A 13,636-nucleotide genomic window follows, 5' to 3' on the forward strand; every position below is an offset into this window, starting at 1 on the left:
TTCTTCCACTCTAAATTATAACTTTTGGAATTTTTTAAAAAAAAAAGTTATAACCTTTTTCTCTGATAAATAGAGAATAAATAAGCACCCTATAAACTAGTAAAACATAGTGTTGGAAATGAAATGGTAAGATAGTGTTTTAAAACTTGAAAGAAAAAAAATTTGGCCCATTTCTCGATTTATGCATGTCATCCTTGTGCAGGGGCCATGGATCGAGAGACCTTTTTTTTAGCTATTTAAAAAATAGTTTTTAAAATATATAAAAGTAATTTTTATTTTAGTGAGTAGTTATAATTTCAATTCTTTTTTAGAAGCTATTCAAAGCCACTTCTTTATAAAAAGCTAAAATTAGATTATATTCAGGGTAGAAGCTAGTATGAGTTAGCAAAGTAAGTGACTTATGAGTGAGTGACCATTATTAAACTATTAGATGTATTTTAAAATTTATAAACAGTTTCAAATCTTTTACCTATAACTTAATAATACAAGTTTATACATATTTATCATTTAATCCTTTATAAAAAATTTCAAAATTTCTCTTTGGACTTTCAAAACCTTTTATTTTGCAACTTTAAAACATATTAGTGTCTTTTGTCTTCAAAATTTTATACGTTGTGTTTTCTCATCTTCACTTTTGTGTATCTTAGATCTTCTAACTTTATTTTAAGAAAGTATGCATTCAAATGTAGTTTAAATACGTAAAAAAAATAACTTTTGAATCAATAGAATGTTAAATGCTATGTTAGATCTTTTGAGTTTTTCACAAATTCTATTTATGAAGTTAATGATTTTTAGAATTAAAATTTTTACATCCACTTTTTCCGTCTTAATTTATCATGAAAATGAGGTTTTGTATTGATATATTATTCAATAACCTTTTAGATGTTTCGCATGTTTTTCCTATATAATGGTCATTTTTGCATCGCACAAATTCTGCAACATTTGTTTAAGCCGAGTTTTTTTGCTTAAACAAAAAAATAAAATAACCCATTGAAAGTGATTCGCTTAAGTGGAACATAATTTGCTTAAGTCGTGAAATACAACACAATAACGCCTTAAGCAATGAATATTAGCTTAAGCGAATACGTATTAGATTCATATATGTCTTTGATTTGCTTAAGCGCATGATCTATGGCTTAAGCTAATATTGATAAAAAATTTAGATTTATCTTTGTCTTTGATTCGCTTAAGCAAATGTGTGTTAACTTAAGCAAATTTGACGAAAAATTTAGATTCATCTCTGGCTAAATTTAGTTTAAGCGAATAACTTTGCCTTAAGCGAAAAAAATAGCGAAGTAAATTCTCTATATTTTTTCTAGTTCAACAAAATATTTTTAGTCATTACCCCTATTTTAATCAAAATAAAATGATGATTTTTAAGACAATTGGATGAGTATATGATATTTTCAAATAGAAAATTCTTACATTTGCTAACTCACTGTAGCACTTTCACCCTTTTTTTATTTCTAATTTTTTTTATAATCTTAATGAAACAATCTAAAAAAACTGAAAAGTAATTATTTTTTAAAATGTTTTTTTTTTTAAAAAAAATCTTAAACAATCAAGCTTTGAATTAGTTTAATATTAGGCTTTACAAGATCGGCTAGACTCTTCAAATGACATGTTCAACTTATTATGAAAGTACTTATATAGAGCAAATTCCATCCTAGTCTTTGAAATTATACCCTTGGCTATTTTTATATTTAACTTTGCAAAGTATCATTTATTTTAGTTCCTTTAATCAAAATAACAATAAAAAGTGAAGTAAAAATGAGCTAAAATAAATAAATTTTAACAAAATTAAGAACCAAGGAAATTTTTTATAAAATTAGAGACTAAAGTAACCGATACGTACAATTAAAGATTAAAGAATGGATATTTTCTCTCATTATGTATGTTTAAGATTTTGGACCTATAATTTCAACAACCAACTTATTATTTTAAAGCAAGTCAATAAATTGTGCCATAATTCCCTTTCTTTAATGACATAGAAATAACCTGCATTCAACCTTTAAAAGAAACTTTATTATCAATACCTTACTTTCTTTTTTTTAATCTTTTTTATCTATCTCAACTAGAACTCATTATTTTACCGTAATTAAAGTTATTTCTACGAGCAATCATTCTATACGTCACGTTACATTTTCAGAAAACCACAACTAGCAACCCTTTAAGATGAAATGTTAAAGATGCTCCAAAGTAGGCATAGGAATTTATTAATTTGGACTAAAGTCAAATGAAGAGTTGACAAATTGAACACAGCGTTTCTTAATTTGTTTTAATCTAGAGAAGTTGGAACACATGTTGAGGGTTTTTGCTAAGCATTAATTACATCGAAATGGTTGGCAAACAATACTCGCTTGTAGGAATCTATTGTAGTAAACCATTTGCCACGGTCCACTGAATCTCTTGAATGCAAGTGTTGTGGTTATTGTCATAAAGAATGAGAATATATTGAATTAAAATAACTTTTTCTTTTCACACAAGTGTCTAATACCTTAATTGTATGGTAAATTTTATGGTACTGTGTAAAATGAAAGATATATACTCTTGTATGCATAAAATAATTATAATTATTAATTTTAAATTAATAAATAATGAGTTTAGTAATTTATTTTAAAAAAATGTAAATATCTTCTAATTTTTAAGATGTTAAAAAAATCACAATATACAATCTAAAGAAAGTATACAATGTTTTTTCAAGTTTAGAAATAATAACAATCACCTTTTATATTTTTATAAGATACAAAAATAAAATAGTATAATTTAATTTAAAAAGCAAATTCTACTATTCTTTGTAAAATGAAAGGATATTTTATATTCTTTGACACGTTAAATAATTATGATCGTTAATTTTATATTAATAAATAATTAAAATTAATAGTTTATTTAAAAAATACATAAATATTTTTTAATTTTTAAAATATTAAAAAAAATAACAGCTCACAATTTAAAAAAAGTATACAATGTCTACTGTAAGTTTAAAAGCATATGGCAAGCAACATTAAAAAACTGCAGTGCAAAGATATAAAAATCACAAAGGATAAAGAGAACGCATGGTACGGCATGGATATACAATTAGGAACAAGATTGTCCCGTGAGCTTAATTTGAATTGAAAGATTTAATTACAAGTTTTCAATAGGAAATTTACAATTATTTTAATTATTTACAATTAATCAAATCTCAAAATTTGAACAATGAACTGATGAGTGGATAGATTGTTAATAAAGAGAAACTATAATTTCCTTCCCAAAGAATATGCCTTAAATGAAAAAGGCCAATCGTCTCAATATAATTAAAATGTTTAACTGCACACTTTGCATATTGATGAAGATAGAGAAATTCATACATCCCCTTTATTCTCGGATAATGAAAAAACAATTACATTTTCACATGTCATCCTCCCAATGGAAGAAAAATCATGAAAAAATTTCTCTTCTCAACATATGCTCATAAACACATCATTGTCTTGAGATTTAAGTAAAAGCACACATAAGCATGTCAAAATCAAAATATACATACAACATTCAAAATGGGTATCAATTAAATTGTTGAGCCCTAAAAAGCAGAAATGGTGTAAATAATGGGTAGTTTCACAAACTGCAAAGGACACTAATTTGTTCCCCTCATGTACAACCAAGAAATGGTGTAAATAATGATTTACCTATACATGTTACAAAGCAGCTAATAATAACCATGGCGAACTAGTATCATAGATCTACAGCAGTTCCCTATGCCATGATAAAATTACCAATAATCCAAAACCAATGAAGGTAAATAAGCTCAAACCATTGTTATACCAATTGCTTTCCTATCTTCTTTTCTTCTCTTGTCTTGGCAACAAAAATGTTTAGTTTATACAACAGGAGAGTAGATTTTCCTTCAAACAAAATAATAAACAAGTAGTGGTAAGATCAACGGTGGATCAGAAACTCTGCAAAAAGATCTGAGATAGTATGATATAGGTTATGCTGTGGCTCCTCAATCGCATGTACCAACAAAAGAATTGCAGCTAACAGTGCACTTCGAGTACGCGATCTTGATTAAGTCAGTAATTTGCTGGCTTGAATTGATAATAAATAAATTAATCAACTTTAATATCTGATTTTCTGTACTTCAGTTCACAAATATAACTCAAAAATAGGTCTGGTATAAGAAGCCAAAATGTATAGTGGATACTTCAGTCATCTTCAATGAAACACAGAATTGCAAGAATCATCCAAAAAGAAGCATACTATACAGTGATTAATAGATCATACTAACACTCAACCAAACAGAAATGTTCTCCTCGTTATATCGAAAAACTCCGATTAAATAAACTGATATGGTAGCAGAAAGAGTAGTGATGACAACCGTTGGTGGTACAAATTTCCAAACCAAACTTGGTAAATCAGTCAAACTAAACCAAACGTAATTTGGTCCTTAAATCCTAATTATGAAGGTTCTTTGATTTGGTTTACAAATATTTTTTTGGGTATACTTATAGACTAAACTAGATTCTGTGTTTTCATCATTTCTTGCATTATTATTGCCTTTATTTTCGATTATTTTAAATTTTTGTTTCAATTACATAAAGAACTATATACTGCAATCATAATCAATGTTACTTTATTTCTTTTTATCTATTCAGACAATAACATATGAATGCCAAACCTAAAAGTTTAGAACATAAAAAAACAAATCATGATTTGGAACTGAACCAAACCTTGAATAACTTTTAGGTTTCTTAAATTTGGGCATAGAATTAAATCAACCTCAAAAGCTAACTGAGACATAGCCTAATAGGAACTTATAAAGGTTAAAGCAATCGTCACCTTACAAATTGAGCACAAAAGTTTATGTTCAAGTTTCACATTGACTACAAATATGACCGAATAAAAACTTATAAAAACTAAAACAATTTTCACCTTTAGAGCTAGTTTTTGGGATTCAAGTAGGCTTTTGCCAAAATTGACAAGAATTATCTTAACCTTTATAAACTTTACTTTAGTAATATTTGTAGTTGATGTAAGATTTCAACACAACCCCCGTGCCAATGATTTTAATTGCACTGAAAAAATTTGTGGGGCCAATTTTATTTTATTTTTTTGTTTTACAGTCAAGGGCAATCCAATATGGAATCAATGATAGGCTTTTATACCATCTTAAATTTGGGCTTAATTCTAATTTAACCAAAAAAGCTATGTCATAAAGTGAAGATTGTCTTAGCCTTTATAAACTCTATTTTAGTCATATATGCAATGGATGTGGAATCTCAACAAGATCAATCAGTTAAAGATTCTCGGAGTGGTTCTGTTTTTGACATCAGAAAAGTATGAAACCAGACAGACTCATAAAATCCCCTCGTGACAGGCTACAGTCATCCTTGTGCTCTATAATCTCTTTGATGGATTGACTAACATTCTAACAACAAAAGGATTGAGAAGACGAGATTTCTTTGTAATAAATCTCAGATTAGTAATATTTGGCTTCAACTGTCAATTAGGTTTAAACAAATCATCAAGCGAAAAGAAAAGTATTCAAATATTGCAAATCCACACATAATAGTGTTTCCATAACTATGGGAAACATGAGCAAGTAAGAATCCAATCATAATTACTAGTAGTTACAAGCATGTTTTACTACAGAGTCAGACTAATCAAGTATACTTTCATGTAAGACAATAAAGATCAATGCTTTTTCTTTACATATATTATGATGGGTACATGTAATAATCAAGTTTGCTAACGAAGCAAACCCTTTCTAAGAATGTCCTTTTTTCTACCTGTTCAAACTATTCCTATTTGAATGTGGACAAGTTTAAGTTAATAAGAGGAGAATGTTGCACAACAAAACACCTAGAAGCATGATTGTTAACACTTTAACTTCAAGAAAAAAATGAGTAATACATGAAATGAGTTCAATTAACCAATAGCTTACCTAAGTTTTATTATTAGGCAATATACTACTTGCAAGGTCATCATTAATGGAAATCGGAAGAGGAGGCATTTGGCTCATTATGCCAGGCATCTTTCTCATGCTGCACAAACTTAATCAGTGAACGTCAAAATGCAATAGACATCAAAAAGCAGATCTAAACAAGAAATGTATTTGGATGACAATAATAAATAAACTTATTTATAATAATACATACTCGTTAAGAATGGTATTAATATTGTGCCTTGTCTGACCAAAGAGTTCGATGTTATCCTGCAACTGTTTATAAGAGCATGTGATCATTATACAGCTTGGAGGCCAAAACCTAATTTATATATGAATAATATGATGAGAACATGAAAATGAATAGATAAAACATACAACATAAAAAGGGAAAAAAAGAAAGAAAGCAAGTATAAATTTGTTTACCTATAAATTGCTAATCAAATCGGATTATCAACAACTATGAAGCATCAAGAAGTTTAGAGACGATTCAATTATTTTGTTGCTTTTCCGTTTAATATCATAGGTGAATATTGTCTATGTCCCAACAATTTTCTCTTTTCCTATACATGACATCAATTAATCATTGATGGAAACAGCTAAGCAGGTAAAATGTCACGTATAGTAAACTTTTAACCATGTCATTCATTACCATCATCTAAGTAGATTTTCCATCTTTTTATAAATAATCTGTTTATGAACTCACAAACACCAATAAAAATTAAAAGTTGAGATATTCACCTTGAAAGTGGATAAATTGGCAGAAATTTGACTAAAAGCTTGAGCATTTTGCTCCAAGAGTTGCTTCACAGGACCACAAATTCCTGATAGTAAAAAATGGAAGGATAAAAAAGGTAATTAACAAAATTTCAAGTGTCAATGTCAGTAAAAGTTAGGAAGCGGCTGAGATTCTGAGTATATAAAGTGTTAAGAGTTAGGTAACGAAAAAAAAGTGGAGGAAAAAAATAGATAATCTGAGTAATTCATCTAACTGTAACAGAACTTCAACTAACCAATTTTTACCAAGCCTAGCCAAAAGACATGTAAATGATAGTAACATTTACAGTTATTATATTTAATATTGACATATTTATATTTCATAAGCTTTAGTGTTACAAAGTTATTAGGATTGAAAATTCCTTTCTAACTTTTAATTTCAAAAATAGAAAAATAATACTAGATAGTGCTGTAAATATGTAGATTCTAGAACAAATAAACAACTAAAAGTTGAACAGAAAGGAACAAAAAGAAACAAATTTATAAAAATAAAATAAGTAGATTCAAATATTTAATTATTTTTATTTTACAAACACATCATGACTGTTCGACATAATACCAATGTATATTATAGGTTACAGAAAGAATTAATAACAAATAGGGAAAAAGATTATATTATGAAAAGTAAAATACGTATGCATGCAAGTGAATATCTGGTAGCAGAACCAGAGCTCATTAGGAGGGTTTATAGGATAAGCACCTGTCAATCAAGGGATATAATTCTAAAATGCAAAACCCACAAGATAACTTCTTTCCTCCTCATGAAACATTTTGTTGGAGAAAAACCTGCTTTCTTCTTAGTCAAAAACCTGCATAGTTTCTTCTTCCTTAGTTGAAAACCACTGAGTTGTTCTTACTCTCTCCTTACCACTTAAAGAAAGCTATATATCCAATCTAATCACACATACTTTAGGGGGAAATCAGCATTCAAGCAGGTTCTCCTCCAACTATTTAGTTGAAATATAATTTGGTCCCTAAGAAGGTTGTTTGGGAAGAGGGGTTTTGGAGAGAAGGGAAGGGGAGAACAAATTTTCTATTTTAAATTAATATATTTTCAAAATAAAAGATATGAAATAATATATTAATATAAACTTAATGTATTGATCATACATTCATCATAAAAAATGATATATAATGCTCTTAATTTAAAATTAAAAAATGTCCTCTCTTCCTCTCCAAAAACCCTCTTTCAAATAGTGCCTAAATGTAACAACTTATGTTACATAAGGTCCCTAGAAGTGTACGTCTATACAAATTGGTCCCCAAAACGGTCAACTTGTTACTAAGTTTACCCAACAAAATTGTCAACTTGAAGCCTCAAAGGACTAATTTGTATATATGTAAACTTTCAAAGACCAAAGTAATACAAGTTGCCACTTTCAAAGACCAAATTATACATCCACTATGTTATCAGAATTTTTTTTTTTCTTAATAATAGAATGCATAGTATATGATGGGCCAAATAGCAGAGGAAGATAATGGCCCAAACATCTCCAAAATTGAAAAAGGGGAATAACAGAATAACACATTAGTAAAATAAAATGAAAAATTAGCAGCCAATGTGCTAACTAATTTGTACAGTCAGCAAGCTTGAAATAATAAGTTTAAAAAATACCATAAAATGCATCAAACCTAAATTTAAGTTGAAACTTGTTGAACATATAAAAACCATTTCTATGACCAAGTAATTAAGAGGTTGTTTCTTGAAGCCCCCATTCATAATTTAATTAATTTTTATCAGAAAGTAGAGTAATCTCATGCATTGTAAATGCTTCAAGTGCAAAGGGTCTCACGTGAAGGGGCGGATTAAACACACAAAGCCATTTTTGGGCTTCCACCTAATAGTTTATGCTTTATCTTGTCCTTGACCGAGCCAAACAGGAACTTCCAAAATCAGAGATATTGGTGACACTTGCGTATGTTGTAAAATAACAACTTATGTGAAAATTTATATTGCTATATACAATAAAGTAATATACTAACCATCATTGCAGAGCATGCCTTGACTTTTGTCCATATGGTTTGAAATACGAGAATATGTGGTCATGCTTGGGCTTAAAGTTGACTGCAAATAGTGCTTTGATGAGGACTCCACTGGCTTATCCTGAAGAAGTATAACTTTAGAATAATATTTTCGAAATCACACTAGATCTTGATGACACTAATTGATTCAATATTATAAATACAGGATACCGTCTATGGTTTGCAAACATCCTAGATATTTATCATCAACACTCTTTTATTCTTATTGCATAAATACATAACCTAAGAAGCATTTGCTGGAAAAACAAAGTTATAGATATTTTAGCATTAGTATTCTTCTACTTTTTAGCTTTTGTAGAACATCTCTATTAATATTTCCTTAAGAATCTAAAAAGAGATTTCTTCAATGGAGAAGCATGCATAGTTTCCTATGTGGTTTCTTTGAGAAGATAAGGTGTACATCTTTTACCTCTTCCAATCAACTCTTGTACAAAAAGGAGAGAGAGAGAGAGAGAGAGATACAGAGACTCTCCTTATTGCCATAAGTTAGCACTAGATTAGTGATAACTTTGGGAGAACCACACCACAAAAGCTAGCCATTGTAATTGGAGAGCCCTAGACCTTATAAACCCCACACTAAAATCCCATACCTTGCAATTAGGATCCTAACAATTAGAATCACAAAAAAGCAACTTCATAAAATTGTCTTTTCAATCAGTAAATATTACCCAAGCATATCTTCAAAATTAGAAGTGAATTGGTAAATATATTTTAAATGCAAAGACCTACTTAAAACATCAAGTACAGATTTCACTGAAAATTACTCAAGATTGACTAGATTATTCTTCAAGAAACACTAAAATTTCACATACCTTCCTATTGTTGACCTTCTTAACCATGTGTTCTTCAGATTTTCTTCGCTTCCTCTGCAAAAGGGTTTAAACAGTATTTTTTAAGTTCTTATATACAGATTTAAGGTACTATTTATATAATTACACAAGTTTTATATTTAATACATTATGTTCACACATTGCATAACCTTTTTTTTTTTGGATAAAAGTTTATACATCACAATATCTATTCCCTTTTAAATGGGGAAAAAATGGGCAAGGAAATTTAACTTGGTTCATTTTAATTAAGAGACATCAACTTGATTATGACATAGGAATAGGATGAAGTATAACCTTTAAATAGGTTTTTTTTTTTTTTTTTTTTACTTTTTTTCATCTTGGATAAAATATCCTATACCTATAAAGGGTCCTATAGAAACAGAATTTATAACAGCGAGAAATGAGGTAAAGAATGACCACAGAAAGGATAAGACATCTTCCCAAAATGAAAAAAACAAAAAAAAAACGAGAAACAACAAGAAACTAGAAAACTTAATGAATGAATAAAGCTGTCCTGTCTCTGCATATCATAGATAGCAACTCTCTTGTAATATCCATAAGCAGAATATAAGAGAAGTCATAAACACAATCCTTTCGGTAGAAGAAATGGGAAAAGTAAGGCAACAAATACATAGTAAAACAAGAAGGTAATAAATAGAATGGGCTTCTTAGAGATTTTGAATTGAAGTGCATAGTGAATGATAGTTCAGATAGAAAGTGCAATAGCCATGCTGTTCAGAAACATCAATGCTAATTGTACAATGCAACCAGAACCTTCAAGTGCTTAGCTATTGCACAATGCTAATTACAAGGCTACAACAGGTAAAACTTTATTTATCTAAACAAAAAGTTAGACCTACAATAGATATAACTTGCAAAAGACCTAATTAAAATTAGGTTTTACACTTCACATGTTAAAAAATTGGTTACAAGATCCTTATTTGTATCTTATCTACATACATACATATATCAACTTTCTACATGGAAGAGAGTAATTCAGATGAGCCCAAGAAGTAATATTTAATCACTAAGAAAAGGCAACACAAATACTACATACTACACAGCTTATCTAAAAGTATAAGCACTATATTATAAAGCAGAAAACAATTTGGACTTACAACAGAGGATTTGTTTACTAAAATAACAGTTTATCTTGTACAACATTACAGCATTTCTATCATTCATAGGCAGTATTAAAATAAGAAGATTGGAGACTTTGTTAAAAGAGAGAGCTTACAGTCATCCAGCTACACCTCAAAGCAACATCACGAACAGTTTTATCACGCAATGTAGCAGCAATTTTGATATACTTCATAATACTTGGCTCGTCAGCATATCTAGGCATGATAGAAGGAAAAAAGAAACCAATTGTTATGCATAAACTATAAAAAGAGAAAGAACATATCAGCACAAGCATAGAACTATACTAATCTATGCACTTCTAAATGAAGAGAAAAGCATAGGACTAAGTAAATGTAAGCAAAGGAAAAGAAAATGAAAAAGAATTTGCAGCATTTGAAGCAAGAATTAGAAATCAATTTAGGGACATCACATTTGGAACTTGAAAATTAAAAGTGTAAAAGAAAGCATGCAGTTTCAGAAAACAGAAATAGACAGCAAGAAGACATGTTTTATTCCCTAACAAGACATCCCTCGGTAACATAACTAATAAGCCATGACTTATAGAATTGTTAACAGCTGACTCATTGTATTTGAAGTATTCTCTAACAGAAACAAAATAGAGTATATGACAAGCGAATAAAGCTGTTTTTTTTATAAAAAAAAACCATTAAAGAAGATAAGCACACCACAGGCAGAGATAAGGTATCATCAAGAGTGGAAATAAACCAACACGAGTATAATAGAAAACAGAAGAGAATTAGGAATAAGCATGGATGCACGATCTCTAAGGATTTTATTGATGCCCAAAAGCCTTCAAACAGTTAATACCAGAAAGATGCCAAGAACATAACTTCAGGGATACAAAGTAATAAACATACAAAACAAAAAACAATGTATTCATGGCCCTAAACCTGTTATGGGATATGATGGTGCTCATTGCTTCTATTTGGTGTTCTACAACAGTTTAAGGAGACTGATTCCTTCTGATGTGCACCAAGAGTTGGCATAATTGTTACATTCTTGAGTTTTTTCACATTCCCCGTGGCATCTAATGTTTTCTGTTCTGTAAAATTTATTGTCCTCCCCCTAGCTGTACTTCTCCTTTATCTAACAATATTTGTTTTTATCAAAATGAAAACTTCACTGAACATTAATACCATCTTTCTTAAATCCATTTGTAATGTAAGTCAAACACACACACACACACACACACACACACACGCACACACAAAAAATACCAATTATTGAAACTGAAGTTATGTGACAAGAACATGTAAAATACATGAGCAAGTTAATAACAGACTAATTTTCTGAAAAAAAGTAAAAAGTACTAACTGCAAACAAGTTTCAATGTGTGATACAAAGATGCCAAAATCAGTAATCAATAACAATACTAACAAACAATAAACTACTTACTTGACAAGGCCCTCATCCAATTTGTACTGTTCATCAACAGACCACTCAACAGCCAACCCTGCATCATGCTTCAGTCCAGGGACTGAATCAAGAAGAAGAGAAGAAGAAGCAGATGGACTGCCAGATTGACTTATGATAGAGTTGCTGACATTGCTAATGATGCTTGAATTCCCAGAATATACCATCCCAGAGGCACTATTACTATTATTATTCAACCCAAAATAATTACCCATTGGAACCATCTCAGGTATGCCACCAACAGCCCCAGATTGAAATGATATTGCATGCCAGTTCAAAGCAGAACCCATATCATCATAGTGAAAACCAGTGTTTGACCCTGCTGCCATCACTTTCCCCTATTTGCACCAATTCACTGATTCTAGGTGTTCATCATTTTACCAAAATCATTCAAATTTCTTGAAGAAAAAGAAAACCCAGATAGAATCAGATCCCAAATACACACAAGGTCCTGCATCAGGCTTCCATAGCAGAGAAAGATAGAATCTTGCTCAGTTCAACTGCAACACACAAATCCCAGAAACACAAGGATTCAGCAAAGAAGACAAAACTCAACGATCATAAACAAAAATTCAAACTTTATCCCAGAAATGATGAAACCAAGCTTCAAGACAGGCCCTGAAGCATAAAAAGAAGAAACCCAAATCAGTTTTTTTTTTTTTCGTTATGTATAGAGAGAGAAGAAAACTTTTTGGTAGCAAAGTTAGCAACTTTTTGCTTAGTGAGAGGCATACTTGGTGGCGGTGATACCTTTGTGTGAGTGTGAAAGAATGTGTGTGCATCTGACTACACAGTATTGAATGTTGCTGTGGCTGCAGTGGTGGCAGTGCCACTACCCATTTGGCATTTGCCACTTTACTTTCTGGGTTACGTTACAATACAACAGATTCTGACTTTCTCTCTCTAAGACGAGAGAGAGAGAAATGTGTATTGGGTATTGTTGGGTTTGAGCTCCAACCAATGAGGAAGACATGAAAAAGCGTGTCTTATATTTTGAGAAAAAGATAATAATCTCATTCATGATGGTTCAAATTGAATGGATGGATGGCTCTTGTGGATCTTGGAATTTAGCAAACTGTGTCAGTGCGAATCCCAATATCCATTTCTCATTTTATATTTATGTTCTAATCATTGTTCCCACCCCTTCTTTTCTTTAACCTTAACATTTTTCTTTTTAATTTATTTTTATTAAATTTAATCTTTGCAATTACTCAAGTATGTGCCCATTTAATAATCAAGTCTATGGAATACTTATAACCAAACATGAGCATATTTATTTTAAATGTATGTTCAGTTTATTTTAAAGAAGTAATTTTTAAATAAATACTTGCAAAGTGGGTTTAATAAGTTTTTTATATAGTTTGTTAAAATAAACTTTATAATAAAACTAAGAGTATATTTTTATATAAAAAATTACAATAAACACTTATTTAACTTGTATACTCAAACCATTATCGATCGAGAAAAGGTAACAAGGAGTGGCAAAATATTTTAATGTTTTAGGACATTT

At 29.9% G+C, this 13,636-nt stretch overlaps 1 protein-coding gene across 5 annotated transcripts; it reads right to left on the reverse strand.

Moving 5' to 3' along the window:
- Window positions 1-4,021: 4,021 nt before the first annotated feature.
- LOC113868743 lies at window positions 4,022-13,073 on the reverse strand. Of its 5 annotated transcripts, none has more exons than XM_027504594.1 (9): window positions 12,877-13,073; window positions 12,109-12,626; window positions 10,808-10,907; window positions 9,553-9,606; window positions 8,681-8,801; window positions 6,662-6,744; window positions 6,135-6,196; window positions 5,921-6,020; window positions 4,022-4,064 (listed from the first exon to the last, which is right to left on the reverse strand). In XM_027504594.1, exons 2-8 carry the CDS (start codon window positions 12,453-12,455, stop codon window positions 5,921-5,923), a joined length of 867 nt encoding a protein of 288 aa, XP_027360395.1. In that variant the 5' UTR covers window positions 12,456-12,626; window positions 12,877-13,073; the 3' UTR covers window positions 4,022-4,064. The 5 variants fall into 5 exon arrangements, with proteins under 5 accessions (XP_027360395.1, XP_027360394.1, XP_027360396.1 ...); XM_027504593.1 differs by having other exon boundaries at window positions 12,109-12,744; XM_027504595.1 differs by having other exon boundaries at window positions 12,861-13,073.
- Between the last annotated feature and the right edge of the window lie 563 nt (window positions 13,074-13,636).

This window comes from Abrus precatorius, unplaced genomic scaffold, assembly GCF_003935025.1.
Source record: "Abrus precatorius isolate BTA unplaced genomic scaffold, Abrus_2018 Scaffold6, whole genome shotgun sequence".
In the NCBI taxonomy this organism is placed as follows: domain Eukaryota; kingdom Viridiplantae; phylum Streptophyta; class Magnoliopsida; order Fabales; family Fabaceae; genus Abrus; species Abrus precatorius.

Excerpts from the sequence above, each read along its gene's own strand:
- LOC113868743 (XM_027504594.1), bottom strand. The coding sequence starts at position 12,455 with ATGGCAGCAGGGTCAAACACTGGTTTTCACTATGATGATATGGGTTCT. Across the intron at positions 8,802-9,552 it reads AGAAGGTCAACAATAGGAAG|GATAAGCCAGTGGAGTCCTC; the intron begins GTATGTGAAATT and ends ATACTTCTTCAG. Across the intron at positions 6,021-6,134 it reads ATTAATACCATTCTTAACGA|CATGAGAAAGATGCCTGGCA; the intron begins GTATGTATTATT and ends AAGTTTGTGCAG.